Source organism: Pelobates fuscus, chromosome 1 (assembly GCF_036172605.1).
Source record: "Pelobates fuscus isolate aPelFus1 chromosome 1, aPelFus1.pri, whole genome shotgun sequence".
Taxonomy (NCBI): Eukaryota; Metazoa; Chordata; class Amphibia; order Anura; family Pelobatidae; genus Pelobates; species Pelobates fuscus.
Genome location: NC_086317.1, coordinates 325,998,218 through 326,019,533, shown reverse-complemented (window position 1 = coordinate 326,019,533; position 21,316 = coordinate 325,998,218). Strand labels below are relative to the sequence as shown.

Here is a 21,316-nt window from a genome sequence, read left to right as displayed (position 1 = left end):
TCTCATGCCGCTTGGCAACTAGCAGGACGTCACCTGTCACTCATTAGTTTAATTCTTCGCCACTTGGCAATAGCTAGCCTGCCCGTACGTTCTATGGATCATACTAATGGTGGCTTTGTATAAATCATATGCCTCGAGTTCCCAAATCACCGGGGTACCATCTCTACAAGGCCTGGGCTCTATCTCGCCGAGTATACACAGTTAGCCCATCCCTTAGAGCTGGGACTAATCCACGAATCACGACTGGAAATCATCCTCTTATACATTATCTATACCTGAACCGTTTAGGGATTCATCAGGCATTTCATGTTGTATCCAAGTAATATTGCGGTATTGTAGAATATATATATATATTTGTATGGTACACTTTTTGCCATCTATTACAGGCCTACTGCATTGTCAGTTCCGGCACACCACAACCGACTGGTGCTATTGACTAAGATGTGTATTGTTAATTGCTAATTTCTTGTTTTTCATAGTCAGTCATTCACAAATAAGTTCTTGTTTGCAAATCTGAAGTAAATGGTTTACCGAGAGGATAGCTACAGTATTCATCTTGCTAAACTGGCAGGAATACCCCACATTTATGATGTCAAATATCTGACCAAACAGGAGTAAAACCACACCAAAAAGTGCATTTGTTTTATCCCCTTCCAAATGGACCGCATACACAAAATGGTCAAAACAGCACATAATTACACGTAAACATACAATTCTAATTAAAATATCAATTCTATATGCGGGATATTTACTTTATCAGAAGGGTGAACAGAACAAATAAAATTAGTATCTGACAAGTGGAATTACTGTTCAGCAATACAATTAAAAGATTAATTCAAATGCCATCAGACAATTTAAATAAATGAAAGATCTGTCACATTTTACCCCTCCTACAATAAAATCCAATAGATAAGGCTACTCTCAAATTTGTTCATGTTAGTTTAACAGATACAGTAGAGACTGTATATTAGGGTAACATATGCATGCAAATCTAGAAAGTCTATAACTGATTCCTAAATTAGCATTAAAACCAATCACCGCAACAAATACCTCAACAGTATGCCTTGTGTGCAGAAAGGAAGCGATACTGAACACTCATTGCCACAACTGTAAGGTTTTCGGATGAGCACCTGTGGCAGATTCAGCAGTTTCTATTTGGGATGCTCCCCTTTCTAGGATTACTTGAAAAAATCAAGTCAATTCGAATTACGTAGCTGTAAAACATTGACACGTGTAGTTTTCACAGTTTAAAAAAAAAAAAAAAAAACGTCTAATTTAAAGAGGGAAATGGCAAATTACAGAAAAATACAGGAAAATATGTATCACGTAAGGGATCACAATTTCAGGTTACAGGTTTCAAAAGACATGTGTATGCAGGAAAAAAAAAGTGGTTCTGAGCAAATTGTTTACTGGGCCATGTGACCACCTGAAAAAATTGTTTTAACATTAGAAAATGTAGTGTTTATATTCAACACAATATATTAAAAATAAATTTAACATGATGCTACATCACCATCATCTGACGAAGAAAACAATAAACACACTCAAAACATGATGTAGATTGAGGTTGATTCTGCATTCAAAGGTAATTCGGATTTCTACCATAATGGAATTACAAAACAAAAACCCAACTAACATTCTATACCTGTAATGCTGCAAACAAGCTACACAAACTTTTTGGTGTTTATCAATGCATGCATTGGAGCATTTTATACTTTGTTCTGAAGATCAAGACAAATTGCATTGTATATGTAAATTATTCTACAAACTTAAAAAAACCAAAAAACCACACACTTAAAAGACTGCCAGAGAATGTGCTCTTTATGAGGAAGCTACTTTATCTCCTCCCCCCCACAATTCAGATGCAGGAGGAAGACAAGAATCATTCATTAAACAAGATATACCAAAGAAGGAAAAGAATACCCGCTCTCAGCTGTCACAGTAAAATTGAGTTTTGTGGAAGAGGAAAAAAAAAATAATAAAAAAAAAAAAAAGATAGGTAAAAAATGTGTACTGTGTATACCACTAATGGTACATAAGACATGATCTCAGATCGATGAGAGGGAAGGTATTAACCCCTTAAGGACCAAACTTCTGGAATAAAAGAGAATCATGACATGTCACACATGTCATGTGTCCTTAAGGGGTTAAAGATGTTATCAGGAATTCACAGAAACGACTGTGCACAATGGTAACGTTATGTTTTTTTTATAAAATTGGAAAACATAAAAAAAAAATCATGTAGTGAAAAATAAAATGCCAGTTCCTACAATATGAAAAGCAGTATAAAAATGGTCATCAAGATTTAGGAAAAGATGGGTAAGAAACCACCTCTAAAAGAAAAAAAGCAAATAAAATGATGAAATAATAAAAAAAAAAAAAAAAAAAAAAGTGTTTTCAAATTTAATAGAAACTGATGGCCATTTCCCTTCAGCAACTGGAAGCACAAAGCAACTTGTGCAGGTGTTCCACCTTTACCAGAAGATTAACCTAACATATAGATCAGGAATCTGCCAACACCAAGCCCAAGAAAAACTACCAGTGCTTTCCCCCAATGGACTACCATCTGATAGATCAGGTAGCATTACCATACCATACAAAACATATAGAAACTGGGAAGTTCAGTGTGGTGTTGCCCTGTAAAGGCTAGGAAGGAAGAAGTCTGGAGGTGAGGACTCTGTGTCCTGTGAGAGAAAAGAGCAATTAATTTTGATGACTAGTGCTTGGGTATTTTGAAAATTAAGTACTATCCATAGTTTCTATAAGAATGATTGGTATACGAGTTGTGCAATCAAAAGTTCAATGAATGATTCAAAACAAGAAATCAGAACAAGCCATGTACAAATTGTACAAGTAAAACAAAATTCTTCCCATATGTGTTTTATTAAATAAAACAAGCAATATGCAACCCAAATGCATTTAAAGTAGAAAATTAGAGTTTGGGTGCCAGCTTTAGGGTACAGGATATAAAGCACTACTTTGTAAAAATGGTAGTGATGCTTTAAAGAAGAACTAAAGGAATTAAATATGGCTCTGAATATACACAAGATTCAAAGAAAAAAAACAAAAGTAAAAATATAGTTTCCTTCATTATTGGAACAACTTTTTCATTTTCCTCCATCTTCCAACCTCTCAATTCAACTGATGTCCGTCTCCAATTGCTTTTCTTTTCATTGATATTTTTTCTGTGTTTCTCAAACACAACAAGAAGCATGGAAATGGAAATTATAAAACAAACAAAAAAAGGAATAAAGCTTATTTCCAGAAAAGTTAAATAAATGTTGACTGTTGGTCACAACAAAAGCCAGGAATTGTATTTGGAAATGGTATAAAACTCTTCAACTGTTGCAGGAAAAAAAAAATAATACATTTTGAACAGGTATACCATTATGCCTATTCTTGGGTATAACAGGATGCAGTACTGGTGATTCTTAAAAAAGGTATTGAAAATTGTGATCAAGAAATTACAACTTGATGTTACAACAGACCAAATTCTGAAGAGATATTGTTGATCGAGAAGGCTTTACAAAATAGGCAGCAATTCTTATGTCAGAATGCAGAGAAGTAGTTGTGCGTTGAGTGTCTGAATCAGAGTAAGATAAAACTTTGCATTTCAACATGCAAATGCCAGTCTCCATAAAGATTGCAAAAGAAAGTAGCTGAACAGGCAGGCAGTCTGCCTATTAATAGGAGAGGAGGCAATACTAAAATTAGAAAATTATTATAGCATTAGCTATAATTGCAAAAAGTTAGGTTTAAGAACGATCATATTTATTAATATTTCAAGATGTCAAGTAATAGTAACCACAGGTGTATGAAAGTAACACCCATAAGCAAAGTCTCCTATTTGAAGGCAATAAAACCGCTTTAGCTACAACATGAGCACTGAAAGTGGGCAGACTGGGAACGAAACTGGTGCCAAGACCGCAGATCATACCTAAATAAGAGCAATCAATTAAGCAAGAATATGAACCACGGGATCAACACATAGAAAGAAAGTGGGGTAAAAAAAACAAACCAAAAAAAACCCAGAACTATAATTAGCCAATTTATAGCTGGAGCATATCATTACTTCTTGATTGAAAAATTCAGACGTTTTGTAATTACCACAACAAATACCTTAATAGTATGCCTTGTGTGCAGAAAGGAAGCAATACTCAACACGAATTGCCACAACTGTAAGGTTTTAGAATCAGCAACTGTGGCAGATTCAGCAGTTGCTATTGGGAATGCTCCCATTTCTAGGATTACTTAAAGAAAAAAAGTCAATTCAAATTGCATAACTGTAAAACCTTAACACGTGTAGTTTCCACGGTTAATTAAAAAAAAATAATTTTAAGAAGGAAAAATGAAAAACATATATATCAAAAGAGGATCAGAATTTCAGCTACCAGGTTTCAAAAGATATTTGTATGCAGAAGAAAAATTAAGTAACAACCTATTTACTTTTTGACTAGAGAGGTTCTTCCCTAGTTCAGGATTTATACCCATAACAAGATGGATCAGACTGGAGACGAAAAATTAGCATTCCTCCCCTATACCATACCCACAAGGTGGCAATGAATTGTAAGTATAGCAGGAATACAAAAGAAAAGAAAAAAAGGTCAAGTGAAATTTTGACAATAAAGTGTTTCTAAAAACTTTATCAGGAGTAGAATTTATTTTTTTTTTAAATAGAAAAATGTACAAAATTATAAACTATATCGCACAGAATGTTGCCTGATCCTTACTGCCATAGAGAATGTAGAATCTGTAGAGTAAGCTGCAATATAAAATATAAATCCATGTTCATGCAAAGAACAATAGAACATGGAAAAGGCCTCTGTCAATGGGGTTAAAATTACAACAGAAGCTCACTTTGGATATCAATGAGAGAAGTAAATAAAAAGTTACATCAAGCCTTGTAGGTGAAGGAAAGTAAAAAAAACTAAATATAGAAAGAAGTAAAAGGAAGTCCTTGGAAAAAAACGATTCTGTTAAAAGAGATTTAAAAATAAATTACAGTTCATCTGGCAGAAAATGACTTGGCACCTAGACTTATTTGTAGTAGTATAGAAAAGGGTGCTATATTCAATACAGTAGCCACCACTTTAGGTATTAAAATATGATTTACAGTTTTCATAAGCACACAAGGTTATCTTACCTTACATTTCCTGCCTCTCAATCACTGATCTGCATTAGGGTTATCAAATATTCCTGGATAACTTAATTTACTAGGCCTTACTATAAATTACAAGTGAAAATCAGGCTATTTTGTTTATATATATATATATATATATATATATATATATATATATATATATATATATAGTGTTTTAAATAGTGTCAAATTTCTTGCAAGCGTTTGAATCCAATAAAAATACATGCGCACAGTTGGGCAATCTAATAACTAGAATTTATCATCTCAAATGTCCTGATCGCAGCTATGTAAATTCACCTTTGGGGACTGCAAAACCTATCATGCCACAAACTTACTGTATTTGCCTTCATGCACGCAAAGTCTGTATATGCATGTGTTTGGTCATAAAGGGACGATATGCAATAAAAGCAGTTCGCACTCAGGACACATAATGAATAAAATGTCGATATTAAAAAGCGCTTGCCTGGAAAACTGTTAGCAATATTCTAATGAGAATGGAAAGGGAACACAGATGTGTTTACAAAAGGATATTCAGAAGGCAGATAAATATACTTCAAGGAGAAATGCAACATGAAACTTTATGAAATGTTTGCATTGTTTTACGATTATGGAGTTTACACCTCAGCTGAGAGGTCAACAAAATAGTGCTCTAAATCTAAAACACCCTCAGGAAGGAAGGCTTGTATATGGCATGGTCCAATTTCACTACAAAACTTTTAGTACTGTACTCAGAAAAGACATCAAAATAAATATGAATCTCCCTGAAAGTAGATCCCAAATGTGGTTACATTAGAAATTTATCTGCAACTTTAATGGAGGTAAAATAAATGCATGCAATTTGTTTGCAAGGATTGACATTGTGCTTAATTATATTTTCTCAAGCTATAGAATAGATACAGTAAAATGTATTTTAGTACAGTCCAATGGAAGTTTATAAAAACTATACTAAATTTACCCAATTAGAATTATAGGACATTTCTAGCTGCACAAACTGTTTAGAAAGCCATTTCATATTTATTCCATTATTCTATGAAAACAAATCTCAAAGGTGGCCAGATTTTTGGATTGTATAAATTGCCTTTTTTTATTATTTTTGTGTGAGCTGTTGATTAAAAATATAATCAAAATACCTTCCTGTTTGACTATTATGAAAAGTACATATTGGGGACGTGCAGCATTTATATTTTAATTAGTTAAATATTAAACAACACCTTTAGGAATCTAAAAATGCACTGGAAATGTTAGCACCCATTCTATATTATACTAAAATTATAAAAAGGAACCATATCATTATTGTGTTAATTCATTTACTGATCTGTCTAACATTTTAAAGAGCTCCAGAAATGGAATAAAGAAAGGAGTTGTAACTTACAAGTGTGCAAATAAAAACCAAACATTATGAAAAACTACAGAAGGCCCTAATCAGGGAATTTTAGTTGTGAAAGGAATTGTCAAACATCTAGTTAGAACGGTTAAGTGAGAGGTAGGAAATGTAGGTATGCTTCTCAAACCACACAATATTTTCTGATATTTTGAGACCATCTTGATGGCCAACACTAATAGGCCTTTTTTATATTACTTTGGAAAGAGCATGTGAATATTTTCTCAGGTTGTTTGCAGCATTACTGGGGAGCAAATACATCTTTCATCAATATGAAACACTATAGAACACAAATAGAATGTTTAATAGATCAAGCTGCTGATGGTGAACAGTAAATCTTTTTAAAACACTAAAAATGTAAATATTAAATATAAAGGTCAAATACAATACAACTTAAACTATACAGTATAATGTATGCATTACTGATACTGTAAATAATGTATCAAATCCACTTATGTGTGTTAATTATTGTTATGCCAGGAGAATAAAGTGTGCCAATCAACTCTGGCAGACAGAAGGTAAAATAGGCAAAAAAAGCGGGATTTGTCAAACTGGCGCTTCTCCAGGTGTTGAATTTAGCTCTCCCAGCATCAGTGGCCAGTTGAGGAATAAATAAGTTGCAATCAAACAGATGGATAGCTACAATTAGACAATTCAGCTCAATATACTATAAGCTTATTTTCTGTACATGTCATGCACTGTCATATCAGTAAAAGATGACAGTACGTTGATTCATTTGGTGCAGACTAAAATGATGAATGTGTTTATGATTTGTTCTATTTTAACAAAATTATATGAAGAAAAAGCAAGTAAATAAAAAAAAGACATACTCTATTTGTGCCCCGTTTGACACTAGAGCCTTCAGGCAGTCCATACTACCAGCCCTTGCTGCTTTGTGGACTGGGGTTTCGCCTACGTAGTCCTGAAAAAACAAACACAGAATTGTGAGAAAATTCTGAAATGAAAACATTAAAAATAAAAGTCTAAAACTGAGCATATATGAGGAATTATGAAACCAAAAGAAGTTCACTCACAAAGATTTCAGTGAGCTACTTTAGGGGTCAGATGTGTACCTTTAAAGGAATACTGTAAGCATTTTAACAATTTTAATTTTTTAAGTTGTTATAGTGCTATAGCGCTAGTGATTGATTCAATACATTTCTATGAGGAGATGCTGATTGGCCAGGCTGGTGTTTAACCCTGCCCCACCTCCTTGACTATCTCAGCCAATTCAATGCTTTTCCTATGGGAATAAGTCAGCCAAGAAGGCAGATCAGGGGCAGAGCCGGTGGACCCGCGCAGAACTGGAAACAAGGTACATTTTCTTACCTGTTATGGGGGGGCGGGCAAGCAACCTAAATGACGTCTTTAACACTATAGGGTCAGGAATACATGTTTGTGTCCCTGACCCTATATGTTCTTTTAATGATTTTCTATCGCAGAATCTTATGTGAATCGCGGTGGATTAGCCCACCATACTGTAGGCTTCAACCTGAGGACTTACCTGTTTGTTTACAAGTGCACCTGCTTGAATGAGCCATAACAGGCAGTGGGGATGACCTCCAAAAGCGGCAATATGTGCAGGGGTTTGGGCAAATCGAGTTGTGCAGGCATTAATTGAACATCCAGCGCCAACAAGCTGAATAAGGCACTCCAACTACATTTAAAAAAAAAAAATTATATATATAAATATATATAGTTTTTAGTTAGACTTAATATAATTTCAAAGAATCATACAGCATTATTATACTTGAGAGGTTAGAGATTATATCTTTATTAAATACGCAGAAGTGTCAGAACGGCTTTAAATATTCACATCAAGAGTTGAAATTTGAATGTAATCTAAAGATACCACATGAGGTAGCACAAGTCTGAGATTGCATTTTGCGAAATCCCTAGTAAAAGCTGTGAGATTCAGGCATGGTCTTGTTCATCAGGAAACAATATCTATGGATGCCATCGTGGTTTAGAGCGACCCTCCGCGGTACACAATATTGTACTGTTAGTAAAGATAAATAGAGAATTGGGGGCACACCTGGAACATGCATTTCGCAGAAATGGTGCTGCCAAAGTGACCACAGGAAAAATATAAATTAGGACTGGAGGTGACCACAATAAAGTAAAAATCTGAGGAAATTTTGGATAATGTCACTTAAATTGTAAATTTCATAGAGCAGATATAGGATATGCATTGTGAGTATATAAATCAAACAATGATCACTTTGTTTAGTTTTGACACTGCATTTTCTTTTTAATTGCATTTATCAAAATTTTGCATTTTATATTTTCCTGATGCTCTTACAACAAATTAAAATACACTTTAGCTTATGTATCACTATTTATTGTCTCCCACAGTGGAATTAGAGTAGGACCCACCGATACTGGAGTACTGTGAAGTAGTGGTGGGCTTGACCAAATATGGCAGAACTGAAATTGTACCCGTTCCTTAATCTAGTTACTGTTAGACTGAGCCACTGGATGCACTTGCTTCTTAAAGGGAAACATACTTCTTTGGAATTTACACCATTGGATAAAAAAAAAAACATTTAAAATCACCCCTAACTTGCCCTAATGTTTTTTCATTACATGCTCTGCTTTCATATAAAAAGGACGCTATAGTCACCCAAACCCCTTTAGGAAGTCATCTGTGTACAGTGCCCCTGGCATTCTTGCCAAGCAAAAAACATTGGGTTCAATGCTTGCGCTTGCTTCACATGTGCTTGTCATCCACAATGCTTCTCTGTAAAAAGTATTTGATTGGGTGAGAGGTCAAAGACAAAACGGAAAGCAGAAAAGGCAGCTTTTATAGACAGAGTCAAAGCAACAACAACAAAAAGTTACTGTCAATTTTTAAACATGTAAGGGGGTGCCAGGGGGCAGTGATGACCCAAACAATAGAAAACAAAAATAAAATAGTATATATAAATCTCTCATTTCCACCAGTATAGGTTCACTTTAAAGTAGGGATCGACCGATTATCGGTTTTACCGATATAATCGGCCGATATTCGGTATTTTCGGCAATATCGGTATCGGCCAATAGGGATACCGATATTGCCGATAATACCTCCCAGGACCGCCAGGCTCATTACAAGCCCGGCGGTCCTGGGGGGGCGGGCAGCAAGCTATTACTCACCTCCCAGCAGCTCCTCCAGCTCCCCAGTGTAACTCTCGCGAGACCCGCGGCCAGCTCTGACGTCCGCGGGTCTCGCAAGAGTTACACTGGGGAGCCGGAGGAGCTGCTCGGAGGTGAGTAAACGCTTGCTGCCTACACCCTACACCCCCCCACAGCTAAGCCAATGCCACTGGACCACCAGGGATTAACATATCCCCCCTCCCTGACAAGGCAACAAGCAGGGAGGGGGAACAACAACAAATAAAAAAATAATTAAATATATAAAAAAAATAATTTAATATAAAAATAAAATAAAAAATTTAATAAAAAATGCCCCCTCACACATACACTATTATACACATACACTACAAACACACTGTGTATATAATTCATTGTGTTTGTATAGTGTGTGTATATAATGCAGTGTGTGTGTGTGTATATAATGCAGTGTGTTTGTATAGTGTGTGTGTATATAATGCAGTGTGTTTGTATAGTGTGTGTATATAATGCAGTGTGTTTGTATAGTGTGTGTATATAATGCACAGTACACAAACACACTGAATTATATACACACACCACACAAACACACTGCATTATATACACACACTATACAAACACACACTGCATTATATACACACACACTATACAAACACACTGCATTTAAAAAAAAAAAAAAAATTATTTTAGCCCTAGTGAACAAATGTTTTTACCTGGGCAGAGGTTCAATAATGCTTAAACAACCCTACACTCATCAATCATGAGCTTAAAGGGGACACTATATAAATTAAGTGGTGAGTTAGCAGCGCCATTGGCATTTGCTCTTGCAATATAAAACATTGCCGTTTTGGAGATATGCTAGGTTTACATTGCGGTATTAAACTTACCGCTAATGGTCATTACACTGACCGCCACTAGATAATGCTACCAGAGTGAGAAATTCCACACACTCACGCACGAACTGCATATAGATGTTAAACATCCACTGATGACTTGTCAGGGAAGCACTGGATTAAATACAAGAAGTATTTGACTGGCAGACCTCTGGGGGTTTGCTGCACTTCTTGTCCAAAATGCTTCTCTATGAATCAAATTGGACGAGAATTTGAAGAGGTAATAAAATAAAACAGAAGGAGTGGGCAGCTGGAAACGAGTAAATAAAAGGTTAGTTTGGAATCCCTAAAGATGCTTTTAATTTTGACAAAATTTTCTCTTTAACCCCTTAAGGACTGAGCAAAACTCACACGTTGTGATTCACCTCTTTCATTATATATCATTTTATTCAGGGGAAACGGGGCTTTCCTTTAACATCAAATATTTAGCTATGAGAAATAATTTAATATGAATATAATAAAATGGGAGAAAAGAAGAAATTTTTTTTTTTTTAGTTCTACATGACATTTTAACCGTGAATGTCATAATACTGTTTGCTTTTACTGCAATGAAATACACATATTTGTATTTAGCGATGTCTCCAGAGTATAACAGTACCCCTCATGTACAGGTTTTAGGAGTTTTGGGAAGTTACAGGGTCAAATCTAGCATGTTACATTTTTCAGTTTTTTCACATTCGCCAGAATGGTTAAGTTGCCTTTGAGACCATATGGTAGCCCAGGAATGAGAATTACCCCCTTGATGGCATACCATTTGCAAAAGTAGACAACCCAAGGTATTGCAAATGGGGTATGTAGTCTTTTTTTAGTAGCAACTTAGTCACAAACAGTGGCCAAAGTTAGTGTTAATATTTGTGTGTGAAAAATGCAAAAAACTAATTTAACCGCCAATTTTGGCCAGTGTTTGTGACTAAGTGGCTTCTAAAAAAGACTGGACATACCCCATTTGCAATACCTTGGGTTGTCTACTATTGCAAATGGGGGTAACTATCCATCATGGGGGTAATTCTCATTCCTGAGCTACCATACGGTCTCAAAGGCAATGTAACCAATCTGGCGAATTTCAATTTGAAAAAAATGAAACGCAAGCCTTATATTTGACTCTCTAGCTTTTAAAAACACCATAAAACCTGTACATGAGGGGTACGGTTATACTCGGGAGACTTCGGTGAACACAAATATTAGTGTTTCAAAACAGTAAAACGTATCACAACAATTATATTGTCAGTGTGCCATTTTTTGTATGAAAAATGCAAAAAAAAATTCACTTTCACTGACGATATTATCGTTGTAATACCTTTTACTGTTTTGAAACACAATTTGTGTTCAGCTGAGTCTTCTGAGTAAAACAGTACCCCCATTTACAGGTTTAATGGTGTCTTGGAAAGTTACATGGTTAAATATAGTGCTAGTAAATTAAATTCCCTGGACTTTCTACCTGGGATGTCAGGCAGGTTCCGCAAATTGTAATTAATTAAAATTACCTAATTACACACATACAATATGATGGGAGTTTTGCACTCCAGCTCTCCTCCAAGTCTTGGCCCGGTGCTCAGCTGCACACAAATACAGTCTCCAAAAAGAAAGCCAGCTCTCAAGGACTTCAACCTGAAAAAATAGGCATTTAATCCAAGTGGTCAACGTTTCAGTTCACTTAATCCAAGTGGTCAACGTTTCAGTTCACAACTGTGAACTGAAAGTTCACAGTTGTGAACTGAAACGTTGACCACTTGGATTAAATGCCTATTTTTTCACGTTGAAGTCATTGAGTGCTGGCTTTCTTTTTGGAATATATATATATATATATATATATATATATATATATATATATAAATAAATAAAAGAAAATAATCTTGAAAAAGGCCCTATAATGGTCGAAACGTCGATCACAGATTTTTTTTGCATATGTAATTTGCACCAGTGAATAAACTTAACTGCTTATCAAGACCTGTGCGTGCACCTTGCATATATTTTGGGGATATATTTATATATATATTACACAAGATCCAGCGCACTCACCTATCCACTAAACAGCAACTTCAATGTTGAAAGTTTTTTATATATATAAAAAATTAATTTTTATATAGGTATATATAGTGATATATACTTATGTATATAGATATATATATTATTTCGTTCTACGTGTATTCTGATATCAATATATATATACAGGGAGTGCAGAATTATTAGGCAAGTTGTATTTTTGAGGATTAATTTTATTATTGAACAACAACCATGTTCTCAATGAACCCAAAAAACTCATTAATATCAAAGCTGAATATTTTTGGAAGTAGTTTTTAGTTTGTTTTTAGTTATAGCTATTTTAGGGGGATATATGTGTGTGCAGGTGACTATTACTGTGCATAATTATTAGGCAACTTAACAAAAAACAAATATATACCCATTTCAATTATTTATTTTTACCAGTGAAACCAATATAACATCTCAACATTCACAAATATACATTTCTGACATTCAAAAACATAACAAAAACAAATTAGTGACCAATATAGCCACCTTTCATTGCAAGGACACTCAAAAGCCTGCCATCCATGGATTCTGTCAGTGTTTTGATCTGTTCACCATCAACATTGCGTGCAGCAGCAACCACATCCTCCCAGACACTGTTCAGAGAGGTGTACTGTTTTCCCTCCTTGTAAATCTCACATTTGATGATGGACCACAGGTTCTCAATGGGGTTCAGATCAGGTGAACAAGGAGGCCATGTCATTAGATTTTCTTCTTTTATACCCTTTCTTGCCAGCCACGCTGTGGAGTACTTGGACGCGTGTGATGGAGCATTGTCCTGCATGAAAATCATGTTTTTCTTGAAGGATGCAGACTTCTTCCTGTACCACTGCTTGAAGAAGGTGTCTTCCAGAAACTGGCAGTAGGACTGGGAGTTGAGCTTGACTCCATCCTCAACCCAAAAAGGCCCCACAAGCTCATCTTTGATGATACCAGCCCAAACCAGTACTCCACCTCCACCTTGCTGGCGTCTGAGTCAGACTGGAGCTCTCTGCCCTTTACCAATCCATCCATCTGGCCCATCAAGACTCACTCTCATTTCATCAGTCCATAAAACCTTAGAAAAATCAGTCTTGAGATATTTCTTGGCCCAGTCTTGACGTTTCAGCTTGTGTGTCTTGTTCAGTGGTGGTCGTCTTTCAGCCTTTCTTACCTTGGCCATGTCTCTGAGTATTGCACACCTTGTGCTTTTGGGCACTCCAGTGATGTTGCAGCTCTGAAATATGGCCAAACTGGTGGCAAGTGGCATCTTGGCAGCTGCACGCTTGACTTTTCTCAGTTCATGGCCAGTTATTTTGCGCCTTGGTTTCTCCACACGCTTCTTGCGACCCTGTTGACTATTTTGAATGAAACGCTTGATTGTTCGATGATCACGCTTCAGAAGCTTTGCAATTTTAAGAGTGCTGCATCCCTCTGCAAGATATCTCACTATTTTTGACTTTTCTGAGCCTGTCAAGTCCTTCTTTTGACCCATTTTGCCAAAGGAAAGGAAGTTGCCTAATAATTATGCACACCTGATATAGGGTGTTGATGTCATTAGACCACACCCCTTCTCATTACAGAGATGCACATCACCTAATAGGCTTAATTGGTAGTAGGCTTTCGAGCCTATACAGCTTGGAGTAAGACAACATGCATAAAGAGGATGATGTGGTCAAAATACTCATTTGCCTAATAATTCTGCACTCCCTGTATATATATATATATATATATATTAATATCAAAATAAAGTTAGAACGCAATTACACATATTTTTTAATTATATTTATTTTTTTAAGTATTTACATATTTCTTTTATATTATATAAAAATATATATAATTATAAATAGATTTAATCAATATCATTCTACGTGTATTTTGATATTAATATATATTAATATTAAAATACACTTAGACTGTGTGTATGTGTGTGTATATATATATATATATATATATTAATAATTTTAAACTTTATTTTAACCTTTTACAGGCAGCAGGGTCCTCGCAATCACATGGCACAGGAGGGCCGGAACGGCAGCAGGGGGACTCCCTGGGGTGACAGGTGAGTCCCCCCCACCGCGATCGCCGGCGAGCAGGTAAGTACATAGATAGGACAGCGGGGACGTGCTATGCCGCCTGCCGGCGTTTAGAGCAGGGTCCCCAAGAACGGCATAGCACACCTGCCATCCTTAAGGGGTTAATGCCTCTCTCCCATATCTGTTTACTTACAGGGACACTACAGTCACCAAAACAACTTCAACTTAAGGATGCAGTGTTGGTGTATAGATCATGCCCCAGCGGTCTTACTGCTCAATTATCTGCCATTTAGGAGCTAAATCACTTTGTTTATGCACCCTAGGCACACCTCCCGGCATGTGAGTTACACAGACTTCATAAACACTTCCTGTAAAATGTCACCTAATGTGTTAAGTTAGGCAGAATTTGCCATAAAGTGTAAACTTCTTCTCTCCTGCTCTATTAACCCCTTCAGGACCGCTGACGGTTCAGGACCGTCAGCGGTAAAACGTGCGTTTGGACCGCTGACGGTCCTGAACCGTCATAACGGTTTTGGGCTACTTACCTGATCGCCGTCGGTCCCACGGCGGCGATCAGCTCTCCTCCCGGTCCAGGGGGACTGCCTGTCTGCCCGGGCAGTCCCCCCTCGGCAGATCAGGACCCCACGGCCATGTGATCACTCGATCACATGACCGCAATAGGGGTCTTTGTATCTGCCTGCAGGGGGACTGTCTGTGCTGACAGGCAGTCTCCCTGCAAGTGTAAAATCATAAAATAAAGTAAAAAAAAAAAAAATCAGTGTAAAAAAAATTATAATATGTGTATATATATATGATATATATACATGTATTATATCTATATATATAATATATGTATATGTATCATATATATAATGTCACACTAAGTGTATTTTTATATTTATATATACGTATATTAATATAAAAATACACTTATATTTAAATTACACACGAATATATACAATATATATAATAACTATATATATGGTATATATATATTATTATAAAATACAAATAATATGTTAATAAAAATAAATAACAAAAAATAAAAATAATTTTTAATAATTACAAAAAAATTATATATATATATTCAATTTTATTCTAACAGTATTTTGATATTGATATATATATATTTATATCAAAATACACTTAGAATGTAATGATATATATATCTATGTATAAATAAATAAATAAAAATAATACGAAATATACATATGTCCACATACAAAATTACATTAATAATTTCATAAATATACACGTAGACGTCAAATATATAAATATGTATATATATTAAAATTCTACGTGCATATTTATGTAATATTTTTACCTAATTAAGTAATTTTAATGATTGCAATTTGAGGGACCTGCCTGCCAACCCAGGCCAAAAGTCCAGATAATTTAATTTGCTAGCACTGTGCTTAACCCTGTAACTTTCTATGACACCCTAAATCCTGTACATGGGGGTACTGTTTTACTCGGGAGACTTCGCTGAACACAAATATTAGTGTTTCAAAACAGTAAAACATATCACAGCGATGATATTGTCAGTGAAAGTGAAGTTTTTTGCATTTTTCACACACAAACAGCTCTTTCACTGAGGATATTATTGCTGTGATATATTTTACTGTTCTGATACACTAATATTTGTGTTCAGCGAAGTCTCCTGAGTATAACAGTACCCCACATGTAGAGGTTTTATAGTGTTTGTGAAAGTTACAGGGTCAAATATAAGGCTTGATTTTACTTTTTTTTTTTTTTATTGAAATTTGTCAGATTGGTTAGGTTGCCTTTGACAGCGTATGGTAGCCAAGGAATGAGAATTAGCCCCATGATGGCATACCATTTACAAAAGAAGACAACCCAAGGTATTGCAAATGGGGTATGTTCAGCCTTTTTTAGTAGCCACTTAGTCACAAACACCGGCCAAAGTTAGCGGTTTTTGCATTTTTAACACACAAACAAATATAAATGCTAACTTTGGCCAGTGTTTGTGACTAGGTGGCTACTAAAAAAGACTGGACATACCCCATTTTAAATACCCTGGGTTGTCTACTTTAAAAAATATGTACATGTTAGGTGTGTTTCGGGGATTTATGACAGATAACGGTGTAACAATGTCACTATTGATACATATAAAATATATATATATTGAAACAGCAATTTCCTACTTGTATTTATAGGCCTATAACTTGCAAAAAAAAGCAATAAAGCATGTAAACACTGGGTGTTTTTAAACTCGGGACAAAATTTTGAATCTATTTAGCAGTTTTTTTCATTAGCTTTTGTAGATAAGTAAAAGATTTTTCAAGTAAAAGTCCAAAAACATGTTTTTTTTTTATTTTTCACCATATTTTATTATTTTTTTTAAATACAATATATGATATAATATAAATACTGGTATGTAAAGAAAGCCCTTCTTGTCGTGAAAAAAACAATATATAACTTGTATGGGAACCGTAAATGAGAGAGCGGAAAATTACAGCTAAACACAAACACCACAAAAGTGTTAAAACTGCTCTGGTCCTTAACGTACAAACATCGCAAAAACAGGCCGGTCCTGAAGGGGTTAATAGCTTGCTAGAACCTCTTGTATGTAATTACATTTCAATTTACAGAATAGGAGATACAACATTTGAAGTAAGTTACATCGGTTTGAAAATAAAAACATTTTTTTCATGCAGGTTGTGTTAGTCACAGCCAAGAGAGGTGTGACTAGGGCTTGAGACTGCAGCGGCATAATCTACACACCAAAACTGCTTCATTAAACAGACACTATAGTCACCCAGACTACTTCAGCAATTAAGTGGCCCTGGTGCCAGGTTCTAACCCTTCAGATGTAAACATAACAGTTTCAGACAAACTGCTATGGTTACATTGCAGGGTTAAATCCAGTCTCTAGTGGCTGTCTTCCGGACAGCCACTAGAGGCATTTCTTTGACGCTGGATTCGAAAATTGCATTCAGCGTGTAGAACGTCCATAGGAAATGCTTTCCTATGGACTGTTTGAATGCGCGCACTGCTCTTGCCGCGCATGCGGCTCCACTCGGGAGCGGACATCGGAGGGGGAGGAGAGGTCACCAGTGCCGAGGGAGCCCGGCACTGGATAAAAGTAAGTGACTGAAGGGGTTTTAACCCCTTCAGCCCAGCAGGAGGGGGACCTAAGAATTATATAGTGTCAGGAAAACTAGTTTGTTTTCCTGACACTATAGTGATCCTTTAACCCCTTAAGGACACATGACGTGTGACATGTCATGGTTCCCTTTTATTAAAGAAGTTTGGTCCTTAAGGGGTTAAACTAAAGCTGTTTTGGTGACTATATTGACCCTTTTAACACGAAATGTTAGGCTGCAATTGAAAAAAAGAGGGGAACAACAAAAATCCTTCCTGCCAATTCCTTGCATGAGCTCATTATTCCATCAAACCTGCATCCCTTTGTGTCTACAATCCCTCGTGTTTATGTTATACACTCCCATTTCATTCTGCCGCCCGCCCCTATCTGTATCAGCCCTCCCACCATGTTTTATCCCATCCAATACACCTTACACAGTAACTTTGTTACAGGATAACACTACATGGACACCTCCATTACTACCCCATCCTGCCAATACACATCCATTCCGCTCCCCTCACACAGTATATTGGTAATAACAGTAATATCTCCCCCTCTCTCAGCCCCCACGCCCGCCCTCCTTACTCTCTTTGTTTCTCGGCTCCGTCCGTCCCCTTTTTGTCAAACTAAGACCCAGAGAAAATGGCGCCAGCCCCTCCTCCTCCTAAATCCCATGGAGGGCCCCGCTCCCCCGGTAACCCCCCCATCACCTTTCCGAAGTGTGCGGCCCAGTGTATGGGGGTCCAGCCGTAGCAGGAGTCCTCCTTGCCCAGCTGCAGCTCGGTGTGTCCAGGCGGGCCTTGCAGCAGGGCGGTCAGGCAGTGCAGGTCTCCGTCCCGGCAGGCGCGGTGCAGGGGGAAACGGAGACTGAGGAGATCCTCACTGGAGAAACCGGCTTCCGAGCACACCGACATGGCTGGCCGCTGCACTCACACACACACCGAGCACACACTCACACTGACACTCACACAGAGCGGGGCTGCGAGGAGGAGCACACTGAGCACGCCCTCACTGAGTCACTGCCGGGGCGGGCACTGCGCGGCATGGAGTGTGTGTGTACACCAAATGGGAAAATCCCGCCAAAACGGGAACACTGCTAGTATTCTATGGTATGGAACCCCTGGCAGACAGTCAGCTCATCGGTACCGAGAGTCACCGGGGCCAGAGAGTGCCCTCATACTGGGCAGCAAGGGGGCACACCAGGGGCTAACCTGGAATTAGCCTACATTTTAGTAAATACAGGAAAGCAATGTTGCAAAGCCCTTTCAGGACAGGGTTGTTTTATACCTTGAAGGGAAACTGGAGTAAAGTTAGGTGCACTGCAGCAAAGAAGATAACTGTTGGGAATTAAAAGAACTTTTCAGATTTGAATGCAAAATATACAATATAGATCATTTAGAGCATTATTTTTGTCTCCCCAACCATCCAGCAACTAGTGACATAATTGCTGCGCTAAAAACACTTGTGCTGTTCTCTCGCACAGCAACAGAACACGGGAGCCCTGATCACCTACGATTTTAAAATAGCAACATTGATGGAGGACTCTGTATCTGTCTCTGCCACAGATATGGTGGGTTCCTCTCTAAGAAACAGCCCCATCAACGTTAGAAGGCTCCATAAGAAAGCTTTCTTTGCCAGGGACCTATATTCCGAAGAGGATATGCTCCCAGTCAAATCCTGTAAAAGAAAAAGTAGGGTTGCTTTTCCTCTTTCTCAAGTTAAGTTTAAAGGGACAGTACCTCCTAAAACTAAACTTGAGGTTTCTAAGCACATTTCACAGAAAAGGCACAAGACTAGATAGAGTGCTGTCAGTCCCTTACTATCCTGCTCATTAGCATTTGCTCGTTCATCCTCCCTAAACCGGTCTTGTGCCAGACAGAGATCACCTGAGATCAATTGGGAGTTTGAGGAGGTGGTTTGCTCTGCAGCTTCCACTGAATGAGGGAATTTGAGCAACATTCAGATGGCCAAAGGGAGACATTTAGGTAAAGTGCTCCCTGTGAGGATCAAGACAGGGATCCAACACGCAGTGTACTAAAACTATAAAGACGTGACCTTAGAGTGGCCGGACTAACGTCAAGCGAACAGGGAATGGTCAGGGGCGAGCCGAGGGCGGGGCTATCGTGGCCGAAGTGCCGAAATTGCTGGAGGAGAATGAGGTCTGAGTAGCAGGTACCGTGCCAGTACCCCCCCCCCCCCCCCCCGTCTTAGGAACGCCCCTAGGGCGAAAAGAGCCAGGACAAGAGGGAAAGCGGGCATGAAATGCCCAAAGAAGGCGAGGAGGTGAATATCCGCATGAGACACCCAGGATCTTTCCTCAGGGCCATATCCCTTCCAGTCTACAAGATACTGCAATTTCCCACGAGAGATGCGGGAATCAAGAATGAACCTAAGCTCATATTCCTCCTGACTCTCAACCTGAACAGAAGAGGGAGGAGCCGAAGCCGAGGTGTACCTATTACAAACGAGAGATTTCAGGAGCGAAACATGCGCAGACCAGGGGGAAGCGCAAGCTGATAAGCAACTGGGTTGATTTTCCGTAAGACTTTGTAAGGTCCAATGTAACGAGGTGCGAATTTCATGGAAGGAACTTTCAAACTAATGTGTCTGGTACTTAGCCACACCTTATCCCCCGGGTGAAAAATAAGAGCAGGCCTTCTGCGTCTATCCGCTTGCTGTTTAAAGAAAGCCGAAGTGTGAACAAGAACATGGTGAATCTGATCCCACAACTTCCTCAGACTGGCGACATGATCATCAACCATTGGTATACCCTGAGAGGAGGACACCGACGGCAGAATGGTAGGATGAAAGCCATAATTCATGAAGAAGGGGCTATTATGAGTAGACTCGCAAACCAAATTGTTGTGCCCAAACTCCGCCCAAGGAATCAAATCGACCCAATTATCTTGATGTTCAGATACAAAACAGCGCAGATATTGTTCGATCTTTTGGTTGGTATGTTCGGCAGCCCCATTAGACTGGGGATGGTAGGCCGAGGAGAAATTTTATTTGATACCCAACTGGGAACAGAAGGATCTCCAGAAACGAGAGACAAACTGGGGACCTCTATCCGAGACAATATCCATAGGAATTCCATGCAAGCGAAAGACTTCCCTTGCAAAAATTTCAGCCAATTCGGGTGCAGAAGGTAGCTTAGGAAAGGGGATAAAATGAGACATTTTAGTAAATCTGTCAACAACCGTGAGAATCACTGTTTAGTTGTTAGAAACCGGTAAATCAACAATAAAATCCATAGCTAGACTAGACCATGGTGTCTTAGGAATTTCTAACGGTTGAAGTAAACCACATGGAAGGGTGTGAGGCTGTTTATTCTTAGCACAAACGACACATGCCATGACATATTCTCTAACATCCTTACGTAAGGTAGGCCACCAAAAATTTTAAGAAATCAAAGAGTGAGTCTTATGAACGCCAGGATGTCCGGCAATTTTACTGTCGTGGAAGCATGAGAGGAATTCATCCTGAAGGTTGGGTGGTACGAAATACTTTCCTTCAGGAGTAAGTACAGGCGCCCTGCTTTGAACCTTTTCAATATCAAGCAGTAGAGGAGAGTGTACTTTAAGGCTGGTATTGGCTACAATATACTATTTGGGGATTATAGAAGACATAGGGACCTCCGCG

At 37.8% G+C, this 21,316-nt stretch overlaps 1 protein-coding gene across 1 annotated transcript in view; it reads right to left on the bottom strand.

The window, feature by feature from the left end:
* Positions 1–18,684, bottom strand: part of ANKRD10 (ankyrin repeat domain 10) — a 34,303-nt gene extending 15,619 nt beyond the window's left edge. The window contains exons 1-3 of the mRNA XM_063459879.1: positions 18,385–18,684; positions 8,026–8,178; positions 7,352–7,443 (exon numbers count right to left, since the gene is read on the bottom strand). Coding sequence (XP_063315949.1) covers positions 7,352–7,443; positions 8,026–8,178; positions 18,385–18,588 — 449 coding nt within the window. The 5' untranslated portion in view covers positions 18,589–18,684. The remainder of the gene's footprint in view (positions 1–7,351; positions 7,444–8,025; positions 8,179–18,384) is intronic.
* Between the last annotated feature and the right edge of the window lie 2,632 nt (positions 18,685–21,316).